The following is a 13,751-nucleotide window of genomic DNA, read 5'->3' as shown; positions in this document are numbered from 1 at the left end:
AAACGGTGAATTAGAATTAGCAGAAGTGATTTGACACTTTTCTTCGTAAATCATACTCCCTTCATCTCAACAACGAAAAAAGAAATTCGCTTTTTTTATTTTTCTATGGAGTATTTTCATTAAAGATAAACAAGTAATTGAGACGGGTCGATAATTCCGTAAACCACAGCACAAACCCAATGTTACACAGAGGTGGCAAGCATGTCATTTCTGCAGACCAAAGAAAAACAAATAAAATACACAATTTCCCTCCAAAGACAAGAACACAGTCTCTCACTTGAAAAATAAAGTCCCAAAAAAACAGTTAAAAAACCATGGAAATTCATGGCACAGATGGGTCAATAACCCAACTAAAACCCAACACAACCACCATTTTTGGAAGACAAAATTTGTCCAACACCAAAGATTCAACTGTCTCACGCAATCACATATCATTTGACCTAAGTTCATCCCCAAATTCACCCAATAATCAAACAAACTCTAGGGTTTTATTTCAAGTGATTGGAAAGAACCCAGTTTGGGTTTACAGTAAAGATTGTGGTAAAAAGTTTGAAACTTTGAAGAAATTTCAAAAGGGTGAATTGGGTATTGATGATTTGTTTTGTGTTTCTGGTAAAAATCCTGTTTGGTTTTCCTTAAAGGAGGTAAATGAGGTAAAAGATGGTGTTTTGGGTGAAATTGAAGAAGAAAGTTTGGATCTTGGAGGCGGATTTGGTGGTGAATTGAGTGAAAGTTTGGAGGGTAATTTTGGGGGAGATGATGTTGGTGAATTTGGGTTGGATTTTGTTGATGTTTCTGATGTTGATCCAGTTCAAGGTTTGTGTAATTTACTTATGTAGAAAGTTTGATTTTTTTGAGTTAGATCATTTGCTGTTTCCTGTTTTCTTGTTAATGTGTAGTGCAAATGTGCAATTGAGTGTGTGATTGTTGTTCTTAGGTCATTCGGAAACCGTCTCTTTGTACTGCTAGCACAAGGGTAAAACTATGTACATACGACCCCCTTTACTCCTTTCCCCGCAATTTGTCAGTGTCATTGAGTCACTGGGGTAATGTTGTTGTATCAGATTGCGAATGTTAAATTTAGTCCCTGCTGAATGCTGAAGTTATTGTTGAAACTGTATGTTGGAAAGCTGTAAGCTGTTACCAAATTGGTTAATTTCTGTTGTATTTTAATGTTCTTTTGAATGTTGACATTGGCAGTCATTGCATTGTCACTGGTTGTCTGCTTGTCTTGAATGAGGATGTTATGGACACAGAAATGATAAACTTGCTTTGGTAGCTGCTTTCGACGACCTGAATAACCGAGAGATGAAAATGGAAAGGAGGGGAGATAGTTCATTATCTAGAAGCTTCTCAGTGTTCTGGTTGAAAATGTGTAGTGCAATTGAGTCTTCATTTTTTATTGTTGTCTTGTTGTTTTGAGAATTTGTTGAATATTTCAGGGTTATAAGTTTTGCTGTAGTATAATTTAATCGTATAATCAAGGTTAAAATCTAATTAAAAGTGTATGTTGCAAAGCTGCAAACTGTTACCAAATTAGTTAATTTCTGTTGCATTTAGAGTCTCAACATTTCTGTTGCATTTCTATGCTCTTTTGAATGTGACATTGGCAATGCTTCCAAGTTCTAACGACATTGAGTTGTCGCGAATTGAGGATGTTTTGTGGATACAGAATGAGAAATGTCGTTTTCTAGCTGCTTTATACGAGCTAGTTTTGGAAGAGATGATAGTGTAAAGGAGGGAAAATTGATATTTACCCAAACATCAGCGGCTCATTTCGTTAGTCATTTGTTTCTTCTAAGTTTTGTGTAAAACCGTCTTACAACAAGTCTAAAAGTTAATACTATAACAAAAGCATACGGTTCTTAGTGTAAGGCGGTTTTATACTATTTCTGTTTGTCCAATATTCCATGATATCAATTTGTATGTTTACCATGCTAGTTTTTTGCATATCATGTCATGCTTATACCTAAAATTGATTATCTGTTTTTTTTTTTTTTTGAAATTCAGAGTTTGGTTTCCTTGTGATTGGGCACGAGTTTGATCAGTATCCGAAGAGCATGATCCGTGAGATCAAGAACTGGGATTGGTTTCTTGACGATCCTATAAGAGGAAGTGATGACGAGGGATCAGGAGAGACGAGAAGAAAGAAGGGGGGATTGAGAAAGCGGAAGAAAACTAGTGGACATGATGATGTGGATGAGGAATGGAGTGCTGACAGTGACAGCGAGGTGTTAACCACGAAGGCCCCCAAGGTTGGGGGAACAAAGTATCATACTCGATCCAGAGACTCTCGCAAATCCGACAACAAGAGAACAAACAAGAACATTCCTTCCAGGTCAAGTTCCAAGAAAGAAGACGAGGAAGAAGATGTGGATGAGGACGAGGAGGATGAGACCTTGGGAGGATTCGTTGTGGACGATGTAGAAGAAGAAGATGATGAAAATGACATAGACGATGACGAGGAGGAAGAATTTGTCGAGGATGAAGATGCAGATGAAATGGAGGAATGATGGCATGGAGCCGCGGATAATGACAATGTAGTTTGGACTCATAGCATGGCCTTTCATGCGTAAATAGTCTAGGGCTCTAGGCGGCATATACTGTAATACGGAGTACTGATCTGTGTTATGTAGTTATGTAATCAATGTATGTTAATGGGTTTATTTCGATTAACCTAGTTTCCTTACCGTATAAAAAAAATGAATGTTGTAGGATGACGCATATGTAATGCTAAAAAGGCTTTTAGACTTTTAGTATTATTTTCGCGTGTGAAATCTTAATACTCCGTATCTTTCGGGCCAATTACGAATGATGTTCAAAATATCACCCATAAATCCTGGAAAAATAACCTGACCCATATAAAAAAAATCCTGAAGCAAAACCGAATATGAATAATACGAAAAAATCGAATTGGCCCAAAATGACCTGAAGCAGAAGTGTATTAATCACGACTTGAACCGACGTAATGTAATTAGAACCGAAATGTACCTATACTGACCTGACCTAAACGACTAATTGCTCGGATGTACCTATAATGAGGATGACCCGACCCGACCCGACCCGACCTAAATGACGTAATGTAAATTTCAAACGAAATGTATAGGCAAGACCAATTCACTTTGTGAGACTGTGAGAGGTTTAAAGTGAGACGGTCTTAAGCGACACAAACGGAATAAAAAGGGACAATTCATTTTTTGAGTCCTATCCACTGATCAGTTCAAGACTTGCTACATTCACAAATCAACCTTGATACTCCAGACATCAAACCTGTTGTTCTGCAAATCTAACTTCAACTACTAATTTCAGATGACTCTTCTCAAACTCCATTATCATAGTTCCTTAATTCCCAAAACAACTAACTTAATCTCTTCAAAAACACCAACTTCTATGGCATTAAACTTAAACTCATCATTTTATAGCAAGGTTCCTTTGAACTTTAGGGCTAAACCCACTTCACTCTTCTTCTCAAAATCCCTTCTTTCTCCCTCTTTCAGGCAGTTTTCTTCTCAAACTGTCACTGCTTCTGCTAAAGGTAATAACTTTTTTGTTGGGTTTCTCTTAATTTTGAGTATTGTCAACTTCATTTTGTTGCAAGTAAGAATCTTAGGGGGGAAAATGTGTTCTTTTGTTACTTATTTGAATGATTAATTTTGGGAAATTTAGTTTTAGAAATGCATCAAATGTTGTGTTGGTATAGGTGATTGATTTAACTTGATGCAAAATTCTGTTTGCCTAAGCTAGAATTTGGAGGGAATAATTGTGTGGTTATGCTGTTGCCAAATCTTAATCAACTTATTACAGATAATGCATGTTGACATTACCCCAGTGCCTCAATGTTTCCTGTAAATTGCGGGGTAAGGAGGGTCGGATGTACTGGTTATAGTATATTAGTATGTAGAAAAGGGTTTAATCAAGACCCGAGTAGCCAATATTAGAAAATAAACTGTGGAATTATACTGATGGGAGTAGTCAATTATACATTTTTTTTTTCTAGGATAGTGCCTAATAAAGTCAATTGTATTTTCGGAATGGCCGAAGTTGGTAGTGCTGAGTAGTTCCTTCTGTTATGTAGTTACTTTCAGTCTGTCACCAACTTATGAATCCTTGACCTTGTGCTGTTGCAGATGAATTTTCAGGACGTGTTGGATTTCTTGGTATCGGAATTATGGGTTCTCCCATGGCCTTGAATCTTATAAATGCTGGGTGAGAACTGTAAGATTAGTGTATCGTACTATCGTATCTGGCTATGAGAAATTGAGAATGTTAGAGGTAGTATAGTAGGAGCATTATGATTTGTATTCTGTAATTTGGACTTTGAGACTCTCCTTTCTGAAGCAAATTTTCCAATGACCTAGCATAATCCTCGATTGCATAGTTTTTTTCCCCTTTCAGTCCCAGCTTGCGGTTGGGAATTTTATTCTTTTTTCTAATAGAATTCTTGCATCCAAAGAAATGCATCACATTTTTGCTGACATATTAGGAAATGTATGGTTTAGCCACATAGGTATGCGGTTTTAAGTATTAACGGTTTCATATTACTGAATGAACATGCATGTTGTAGGTGTGATGTGACCGTCTGGAATAGGACAAAGAGCAAATGTGATTCTCTCATCAGCCTAGGTGCTAAGTAAGTGATTGTGTACTTATGTGCTTCTCAAAAATTCAGTGGCACGGCATTGTTGCTCTACCGAAAAGTGAATTACAAAAATTTACAAAAATAATCCTACTTTAGTCAGTCGATCCGCATGGAACTAATCATCCTTTCCGAAAGGGTCACTCTCTTAGAAAATAATCAGCTTTCATGATTCGCAAAAATGATCCAAGTTTTGCAATTTATTCACAAACATGCTCCTAAAATTCCAAAGAGTAACACTTTGCCAAATTTGTTGTTTTGGAAATTTATTTATTCTCGAGTAATTTTGCTGAAAATAAACCTAGTCACCAAATTGAAGAGGTCTCTTTGTATGGTACCCGTATAAAGCAAAAGAAACCTTGTCCTAAAATTCACCATCTGGTAACTTTGAGCGCATTTTTGTTATCAATGGACAAAGGTTGGAGATTTGTGAATTATGAAATGTTGATTTATTATTTTAAGATGTCTCAAAACGATTACTTTTCTCACCTTTTTCTATATAATATAATGTCACGGATGAGTCTAAATTACGAACCATGAACGTTTTCACATGATCAAATCCTCCTTTTCCTGCTCAAATGAGCTACATGTATTCTGCACCAGCTATAGTTAATTATAGTCTTTCTTCATTCTATTTGTTTCTCTTTGCGGGGTTTTGTCAAAGCGTCTGTGGAGCTAAAAGGTTTGTGGTGGTTCGTTGGCCTACACATAAATATTCCATCAAAACTCAAAAGTATGTTACAGACGAGTTAGTAATTACAGCTGAATGCTTTCATTCAAAATACAGAATAACTACTAGTTTTGGAACTCGTGTATTGACAGCTATCCTCAATCTTGTCAATTTCAATTATTCTCAAGAGTTTCTTTTTATCTATACGGTACGGTACGCTTCACGTATTAGTTATTACTCTGTTCCATGTACAGGTATAAGCCTACCCCAGAAGAAGTTGCCGCATCCTGTGATGTGACAATTGCCATGTTGGCCGATCCTGATAGTGCAGTGCGTATGTTTTGTTTCTGTTCTCTTCCTTGTAATTCAACCTTGTATTTTGTAGTGGTGACAATCATACATGACTCCTTTGGATTAGGTGGAAGTTGCGTGTGGAGAGCATGGAGCTGCGAATGGGATGGGTCCAGGCAAAGGGTGAGTTTTTCCGTCTCCCCATGTCAAACACAATTGATAATTTGATAATTCGATACTAACCTCCATAGCGGGAACTTTGAAATGGCAAGAAAAAAATGGAACGGAGAGAGTATAATATCCTAGTTTATGCATCATTGCCTAATATCTGACGAGAGTCACTTTGACCTTATATCTTTGTGTGCTGAATATGTTCCGAACCTTGTTATTGCTTTGATATGTGAAGGTACGTTGATGTTTCAACTGTTGATGGCCCTACTTCTAAACTTATTAGTGAGCGTATCAAAGCTACTGGGGCGTTATTTTTAGAGGTATTCACATTGATTCTCTACCTCTACCTCTATCATACTATCAAACTTAACTTGCGTGCAAATTGCAATCTCAAGCATTTCCGTTTTGCAATAGGCTCCTGTTTCTGGTTCCAAGAAGCCAGCAGAGGATGGTCAGCTGATATTTCTAACTGCAGGCAAGTCATTCTCATAATTTACCCGATTTCTGAAAACTATCTGCCTCTATTTAGTTTGTAGCATTTGTTTTTCCATTTCTTAATGTTGTCTTCATGTCTTGTCTCTATTCCGTACAATTTACCCTCCCTTTCCTCGTCATATACGGTAGTCTTTCTGTACACTTTTGAATCTGTTGTGAGTTCACACAGGTGATCAGTCATTATATGAAAAGGTTGCTCCCCTTTTAGACATCATGGGAAAGGTATCCCTTTCTTCTTAAAAATATATCTTCTCCTTGTTCAATCTGATATGCTCTCAGTGAACTTGTGCTATCTTCGTAGTCAAAATTTTATCTCGGAGATGTTGGTAATGGAGCAGCTATGAAACTTGTAGTCAACATGATCATGGGGAGGTAATGCGATTATTTGCTTACGCATGTTTGTGACGTGTTCAGAAGATTGAAACAAATGCCATCCTCTCAAAATTCTCTTCTGCCTTTTACAGTATGATGGCGTCATTTGCCGAAGGACTGCTGCTTAGTGAAAAGGCAGGACTGGATCCTAAAGTTCTCGTGGAGGTAAACCCGTGAAAACAGCAATGACCATTATTTTCAAGTCCATGCCAGTGATGCCATACATTAAAAAGCCTTGGCTGTGTTACATTTCAGGTAGTCTCACAGGGTGCAATTAGTGCACCAATGTATAAAATGAAGGGGCCGTCAATGGTGGAATCCGTCTATCCCACTGCGTTCCCCTTGAAGCATCAACAGAAGGTCAGTGAACAACAATCTTAGATTCATAGCTCAATAGCTGCCACAAGTTCACCCTGTGAAGTGTGATCAATTGCTGAATTTCACACATTTTTTTGGAATAATGGTAGGATCTGAGGCTTGCTCTTGGATTAGCGGAATCTGTGTCTCAGCCGATACCTTTAGCAGCGGCTGCCAATGAACTTTATAAGATCGCCAAATCACGTGGTCTGAGCGACCATGACTTTTCAGCTGTCATTGAAGCTCTGAAGCCAAACTCGACTCAATAGGAGTGACTGTTTTGGTGTCCTTGTCATTTTTACATTCAAATTGGACTTTATGTGTGCATTCTACTACTGGTCTGAGGTCTGACAACATTTACAGGAGAATTACATTTTTTACAAATTGATACGATAATTGAATCCAGTCCCGAAGCGAGCCGACCCAATAATCACTGACGGCCGACCCATGTAACTCGATAATTGTTGATCCGAAATTCCGAAAACGATTCGACCTCAACCTGCTCGAATGATCCATATGCTAGGAGCAAGTAGACCGGGCAAAATTAACTCGACCCGAACTGTCACACCTGAATGACACCCGAAGTTCGAATTGACCCGACCCGACCCGAAAATGACCCAAGCTTTCATTGACGAGTAACAGACACGAAAATGACCCGACAAAACATAATTTTAATTGACCCCGAAAGACTTGAAATGCCTTTTTTTCTCTCTTAATCATTGTCCCGAAAATGACCCGACCCGAAATAACCTACCCGCTTCACCCGAAACAGACCCGTAATCCGAAATGCACCGACCCAAATTAACCGAAAATTTGAAAAATCCGAAATAACCCGACTCCGACTCCGACCCGACCACGACTTGATTGACTCGTTTGCCAGGTCTAGAGCAAGGGAGTAGTTGCAAAGAATCGACGACGTGTATCTCCCAGTAACTCGGACTCCACAACTTCAGCCATACTAAAGGAAAAAGAGCTCCTCTCTTTTTTCTTTTTGTTTTGCTCTTGCTTCAAGCAATATATATTCAATTCAATTTGATTAGTTTCAATCCAATATAAATTGTACTACTATTTCTTAATTCCATATTTAATCAAAGCTTAAATATTTATTATAAACTAAAATTAAGAATCTAAAAAATGGTGGCATTTCTGGGTACAATTAGACCAATACCTTATTATCAATGTATAAGCAGATTTGCAGATCAAAGACTCAAACTTTCTTTATCTTCTTCCTTCCCAATCCCTATTTCTATTTCCAGAAATGGGTTATCTTTTTCTAATTTCAGACCTAAACTTTATGCTTCTCTTCATTCTGGTAAGTCTTTATTAATCTTGTTATTGTAATTTGTAAATTTCATTAATTTTTAATGTTGCTTTCATCTTATATTTGATTTTTTCGTCTTCAGAATTATTTGTTTATCTTTGATTAAAATACCCGTCTCAGAAAGGTTAAAATAGTTAAATAAATGATTGTGACGGAGGGAGTGTGAAATAGTGAGTTATGTAGTTGTTGGTAGTTTGGCAGTGGCACCCATGTAAGTTAATCTTAGATAGACGACGGAGTTATTTGTTTACGTTTGATTAAATTACCCGTAAGAAAGAATAAGAAAGGTAAACAAATGATTGGGACGCGGGAGTGTGAATCATAGAGTTAGGTATTGTTGGTAGATTGGTAATGGCACCTATCTAAGTTAATCTTAGATATTCCAAAGAAGTTGGATTTTGAGAATTTGGGAATAATGTATGATGGCAGTTGGTTATGTGGGATTGATCAATACATTGATGTTAAATGGTGCAAAGAAGAGCTCTAACCTATATAAATGTCGTATGTGAGAGTCCACCTCGAAGAGAGGGGAGAATCGATCATTTTGGAAGGCGTAGGAACTAGAACTACTCTTATCGTCAGTTGGTTTTAGGATAGGACGTTATTTGGGATTATGTAGCAAGTTAACATGGTATTAGAGTCCATTATTAGGAATTGGCGTACCATTATCAGAAGTTGAGGGAGTAGACTGTTTAGTTAGTGGCTTTGCGATTTCATCGTCTTTTCCATGTTCTGGGTGATGGATTGAAACTAGGACATGGCTAAATGAAGCGGAAAGTGTGACATGTGTGTGAAGAAGAGTTCTAAGTTTTAATCAAGGGTATGCAAATATGAATTTGCCTATCATATGACTAATTTGTTTGTCCATCCTGGTTCTACTAATGTGCACATCCTAGGAAATGTTTGGATACTGGTAGTCTGTGCGCGAGGTATCTGATTTAATGCAAATGAAATTTCTTGTTGATGAAATCTTTTTAAAAGTAAGTTTTGGATACGAAATGTTCAAGAAATGACTTATTGACTTCAATTAGTAGCTAGTTTCTGCTGGCATGAAGTCTGTAACTTTCATGTGATGCATCTGCTGGACATTAAGTTCATTAGATGAACCTGTTAAGTTTTTATAAGTTAACTATAAAGAGTAATTCATTAATGACATCTCAGTGATATGCAGCATTACGGATATTGTACGTGATGCTTCTAGTTGTACTAACTACTAAGATTTTTCTCAGATGTTAAAGTGGGTTTTATAAAATCACACATTTTTAATGCTGAACGCGACCCTTTTTAGCGACTAACCGTTTTCATAATGTTAGTGACTATTTTACTGGTGGTAACAATCCTATTCATTTACTGAATCGTTTGACGACGTGTAGTGAGTCTTTCTAGTGTAGAATGGTCCCATGACTTTTAGTTACTCTGTATTATTTACTGAATGCCATTTATGAAGTGCCGGAGATATCACAAAAGTAAATTTTTCATTAAACTGCAGAACCTATCACCAACAGCTATGTGACACCTACTGTAGAAAAGTCAGAAATCATATTTGTGGGAACCGGAACAAGTGAGGGCATTCCGCGTGTGAGCTGCCTGACTAATCCTGCCAAGACTTGTACAGTATGAACTGTGTGTTTTTTAGAATACTGTGATTTTTTATTCATCAATTTCCTTAGTCTTCAAATAATAACAATGAGGTGTAATATTCTTCTAGGTGTGCGAGAAGGCCACTCAGCCAGGTAGCAAAAACAAGAGACTCAACACAAGCCTCTTAGTACGCTACCCTGGATCTTCAGGGATGCGCAACATTCTTATAGATGCTGGAAAGTAAGTTCATGTCAGAAAAATACTGGCTTCTTTTTAAAACTATGTACTGAGAGAACAGAGCGGTGAAGTTTAGCAAACATTGGATAAGGGGGATGGGGGTGATGAAGGAAAGTGAGTTTGTATGTACTTATTCGCTACCTAGATAACTAGATTATATGCCCAGGCACTTAGATTATATGAAGGTCTCCTAATCGAATATTCCAAATATTCGTACGAAGTGAAACTTCCATCTAGAGTCTGAGGTGGCTTGTTCCTGGTAGTTTCTTTACTTTTCGGGTTGAAAACATAGACAATTATCTAAAGTAAAAAATGTTATGTTCTGATCCTTAGAATCTATTATCTGTATACTCATTACCTGTAATTTTTTCGGTGTTGGGTACTGTTTTTTTTTTGTCTATTCAATCTGGCATGTTATTTTGAAATTAAGAATTAGATCCAGTGTGGCATGTTTCACTCATATGTAGAAGCTTTGCCTGATCCGAAACATATCAAACTGGCCCCTTTTTGAGATCCCGACAACCACAAAATTATCCAGTATGTCATGTTCATCTCGCATGATTGTCACGTCACAAGATTCACTGGTTGGTTTATGTGCCTCTTAATTTCAAAAAGAAGTTTATGTATTCAGTATTCACATCCTTGTAACCAGTTCTTCTATATTCTGTTATACTCATTGAATTTGCTCTAATATTATGCAGGTTTTTCTACCACAGTGCTCTCCGTTGGTTTCCCACTTACGGGTAAGTTATCTTCGTATCTTAATTGTTATTTATCAGTAGTTCAGTACTAGTTAGCAAAAAAAAATCTGAAACAATACGTGGCATCCTAATATGTACATGGCTGTCATGTATGTTGCACTGCCTTCTTGCCTTTTCATGACTAGTTAAATTTCTGCCAGGATAAGAACACTTGATGCGGTTGTCATTACTCATTCGCATGCTGATGCTATTGGAGGTCTTCGACATTAACACTCTTAAGATTTACTTTTCCTAGATTCTACTAGTCTTGTTACACTTGTGATCACTCGCTTGATCCTCCTGTATTTGGCTATTGTTTAGGCCTTGATGATCTTCGAGATTGGACAAACAATGTTCAGCCCTCCATACCAATCTATGTTGCAGAGCGTGATTTTGAGGTCTGTTCTCCATGTTCCATTTTTTTAGTTCTATAGTTTATGTTTCGTTTGGAGATTGTTGTTACTTGTTAGTTGTTACATGAATTTATACTGGATTTTGGGAAATGGTGAGTGGCTGCGAATAGGGTCAGCTGATGTGTTAGGACTGCTCATTATTAGATACAGAAGAGTTCTTAGGAAGTTTATCAGGTTCCAACACGACACTCGGACACTTCATTTTAGATCACTAACATAAACTATTTTCGCCAAAATAGTTTGTGTTTGACAGTCCGACACACACCAATCTCGCTTTCAGCTACGCCTGAGTCATGTAACTTAAAAGCTTTAAATGTTGCAGTGCACCATCACTTTTGCCTTGTCGTAACTGGTGACTACAATGCAATATTGACATCAATTGCTCTAATTTCTCCATTGGAAGATGCTGACAGCTGCTAAAATACTTTCAGGTAATGAAGAAGACCCATTACTATTTGGTCGATACGAGTGTAATTATACCTGGTGCTGCTGTATCTGAGTTGCAGTTCAAAATTATCCGTGAAGAACCTTTTGTTGTGCATGATTTAAAGGTTTGTATAGCCGATAGCAGATATATTCACTCGGAAAAAAAAAGGCTGATCATTTGATTTGTAACCTACCGTAGTTGTTGGTGATAGCTTTCTTTTCATTTCCCGACTGTTGCAGATTACCCCTTTGCCTGTGTGGCATGGTAAAGGCTACCGTTCACTGGGTTTTCGATTTGGCAATGTTTGTTACATAAGGTATTCCAGCTTCTACGCCATTTAATGTCACTTGTAGTTGTCCAACTACTAAAATATTTTCATATGTATTCATTCATCAATCTCTCTTATTGCTCGCAGTGACGTGAGTGATATCCCGGACGAAACTTACCCGCTTATGAAGAACTGTGAACTGCTAATTATAGTACTGTATCTTCCCAAATATTCTGTGTTACTTTAACAGTGGTTTCTAATTCATGTCATTAGAATTCTAACAAATGTTGTCGATTTTGCCAGGATGCTCTGAGGCCAGACCGATCTTCTTCGACCCATTTTGGGCTTCCGAGGGTATGATCTTTTTACTTCTTGTTCCATCTATTGTGGTCTAACTGCTCAATAATTTATTGACCAATGCTTTCCTCAGGCATTAGACGAAGTACGGAAAATCCAACCAAAGAGGACACTTTTCACAGGTTTGTCTTAATCTACGCTTCGCCTGTCATAATTCCACGAATGTGGGCATGCAGTCAGACTTGTCAAAATATGATCTTGCCGGTAACCCTAATCCAATCCGCTTTCAGCCATGAAGTTGTAAATCTCTTGTTTCATGACGCGAATCTGAAATGACCCGCAAATTAGGGTTGGGGTTTAGTCGTGTCTTGATTGTTGAATAATAAAGGTATGCGTAATTATTTAAATTATAAATTTTGAAAATTTGATTTTATATAATTTATAAATTTTGAGACATATTACCCTACCCAAATGCCAACTACATGTTCCGATTTGATATGTCTACATGTAGCTTTGTGTATGTCATATGATGAATTATCTTCGACTCATTTCGTTCATCAATTCTGTTATCCGCATTTGGTCTCATAATCAAGTTTAGAAGGCGAAAGATTGTGATGTATGTTGGATGCTGACTGTCCTTGTTTCTTTTCTTTGACCTGTCCCTAATTTTAAGGAATGATGCATCTTATGGATCACGAAGAAGTTAGCGAGTACCTCTCAAAATTAAAGGACACAGAAGGACTTGATGTGGAGTTGAGCTATGACGGACTCTGTGTGCCCGTGACACTCTAGTCTTCTTCTCTCATTCACCTTATAACTAAGTAGGTCACAATCTTTCCTCCAAGATCGATGATTTATACACCGTATATTGTTCATTCATAGAATTCGATGCAAATTGCATCCCTTCCATTGAAGCCTCAAATTTGTATTCACATGTACATTTGTCTTTGAGATATTCACCTTGACGCGTCCCTCAAAATTGACGGTACTGCTTCAGGAGATGAAACGTATACAAGTTTTGTTATCCTTTATACTGCATTCTGGTGAATTCCAATACTTTTATACTTGGTTTTACGGTGTATGTGAGTTAGTGTTGAGAATCTTGACTCGTTATGACGAGGTTGCCGAAGGTGGCTCTTTCAGGTGGAATTTAGAAGCTACAGTAATACATGCACGACATAAGCATCGGGTCAAATAGATAGATGAGACAAAAAAACAGAATGCCTAGGTGTGGACAAGCTATGCCAGGGAATGACAAACTCTCGTCCCATCTATCTATATGGGTAGTATTTGATCCCTTTTACCCTTAAGACAGAAATGACTGTCCTTTGGTAGACCAAGAGTTGATCTTGACAAATACAACTGATTCCGGTATAGTCATCAATGGTTGTCCCGAAACAAAGAATTCATATATTCGCTAGATTTTTAAAATTGTTTTTTCGACCCTATATAGATTCATAGTACACAATCCGATG

At 37.5% G+C, this 13,751-nt stretch overlaps 3 protein-coding genes across 3 annotated transcripts; all 3 read left to right on the top strand.

Moving 5' to 3' along the window:
- Nucleotides 1-197: 197 nt before the first annotated feature.
- Nucleotides 198-2,805, top strand: LOC141591684 (uncharacterized). Its single transcript, XM_074412102.1, has 2 exons — nt 198-816; nt 2,011-2,805. The coding sequence occupies exons 1-2, from the start codon at nt 315-317 to the stop codon at nt 2,511-2,513; spliced, it is 1,005 nt and encodes a 334-aa protein (XP_074268203.1). The 5' UTR covers nt 198-314; the 3' UTR covers nt 2,514-2,805.
- A 399-nt stretch (nt 2,806-3,204) lies between these two features.
- LOC141591682 (glyoxylate/succinic semialdehyde reductase 2, chloroplastic) lies at nt 3,205-7,397 on the top strand. The gene is made up of 12 exons (XM_074412100.1): nt 3,205-3,535; nt 4,128-4,206; nt 4,565-4,630; nt 5,561-5,636; nt 5,725-5,780; nt 6,004-6,088; nt 6,183-6,243; nt 6,433-6,485; nt 6,565-6,635; nt 6,728-6,800; nt 6,891-6,995; nt 7,103-7,397. Exons 1-12 carry the CDS (start codon nt 3,310-3,312, stop codon nt 7,259-7,261), a joined length of 1,110 nt encoding a protein of 369 aa, XP_074268201.1. The 5' UTR covers nt 3,205-3,309; the 3' UTR covers nt 7,262-7,397.
- A 506-nt stretch (nt 7,398-7,903) lies between these two features.
- On the top strand, nt 7,904-13,305 carry LOC141591681 (putative hydrolase C777.06c). The gene is made up of 12 exons (XM_074412099.1): nt 7,904-8,304; nt 9,803-9,927; nt 10,022-10,134; nt 10,833-10,874; nt 11,033-11,088; nt 11,193-11,269; nt 11,716-11,835; nt 11,951-12,027; nt 12,127-12,190; nt 12,283-12,333; nt 12,410-12,458; nt 12,950-13,305. The coding sequence occupies exons 1-12, from the start codon at nt 8,127-8,129 to the stop codon at nt 13,066-13,068; spliced, it is 1,071 nt and encodes a 356-aa protein (XP_074268200.1). The 5' UTR covers nt 7,904-8,126; the 3' UTR covers nt 13,069-13,305.
- Nucleotides 13,306-13,751: the final 446 nt, after the last annotated feature.

This window comes from Silene latifolia, chromosome 7 (genome assembly GCF_048544455.1).
Source record: "Silene latifolia isolate original U9 population chromosome 7, ASM4854445v1, whole genome shotgun sequence".
In the NCBI taxonomy this organism is placed as follows: domain Eukaryota; kingdom Viridiplantae; phylum Streptophyta; class Magnoliopsida; order Caryophyllales; family Caryophyllaceae; genus Silene; species Silene latifolia.
The sequence above is the reverse complement of the archived record's forward strand: the minus strand, read 5'-3'. Positions and strand labels throughout refer to the sequence as shown.

Excerpts from the sequence above, each read along its gene's own strand:
- LOC141591684 (XM_074412102.1), top strand. The coding sequence starts at position 315 with ATGGAAATTCATGGCACAGATGGGTCAATAACCCAACTAAAACCCAAC. Across the intron at positions 817-2,010 it reads TGATGTTGATCCAGTTCAAG|AGTTTGGTTTCCTTGTGATT; the intron begins GTTTGTGTAATT and ends TTTGAAATTCAG.
- LOC141591681 (XM_074412099.1), top strand. The coding sequence starts at position 8,127 with ATGGTGGCATTTCTGGGTACAATTAGACCAATACCTTATTATCAATGT. Across the intron at positions 8,305-9,802 it reads TTATGCTTCTCTTCATTCTG|AACCTATCACCAACAGCTAT; the intron begins GTAAGTCTTTAT and ends ATTAAACTGCAG. Across the intron at positions 10,875-11,032 it reads CGTTGGTTTCCCACTTACGG|GATAAGAACACTTGATGCGG; the intron begins GTAAGTTATCTT and ends AATTTCTGCCAG.
- LOC141591682 (XM_074412100.1), top strand. The coding sequence starts at position 3,310 with ATGACTCTTCTCAAACTCCATTATCATAGTTCCTTAATTCCCAAAACA. Across the intron at positions 5,781-6,003 it reads GGGATGGGTCCAGGCAAAGG|GTACGTTGATGTTTCAACTG; the intron begins GTGAGTTTTTCC and ends TGATATGTGAAG. Across the intron at positions 6,636-6,727 it reads GTCAACATGATCATGGGGAG|TATGATGGCGTCATTTGCCG; the intron begins GTAATGCGATTA and ends TGCCTTTTACAG.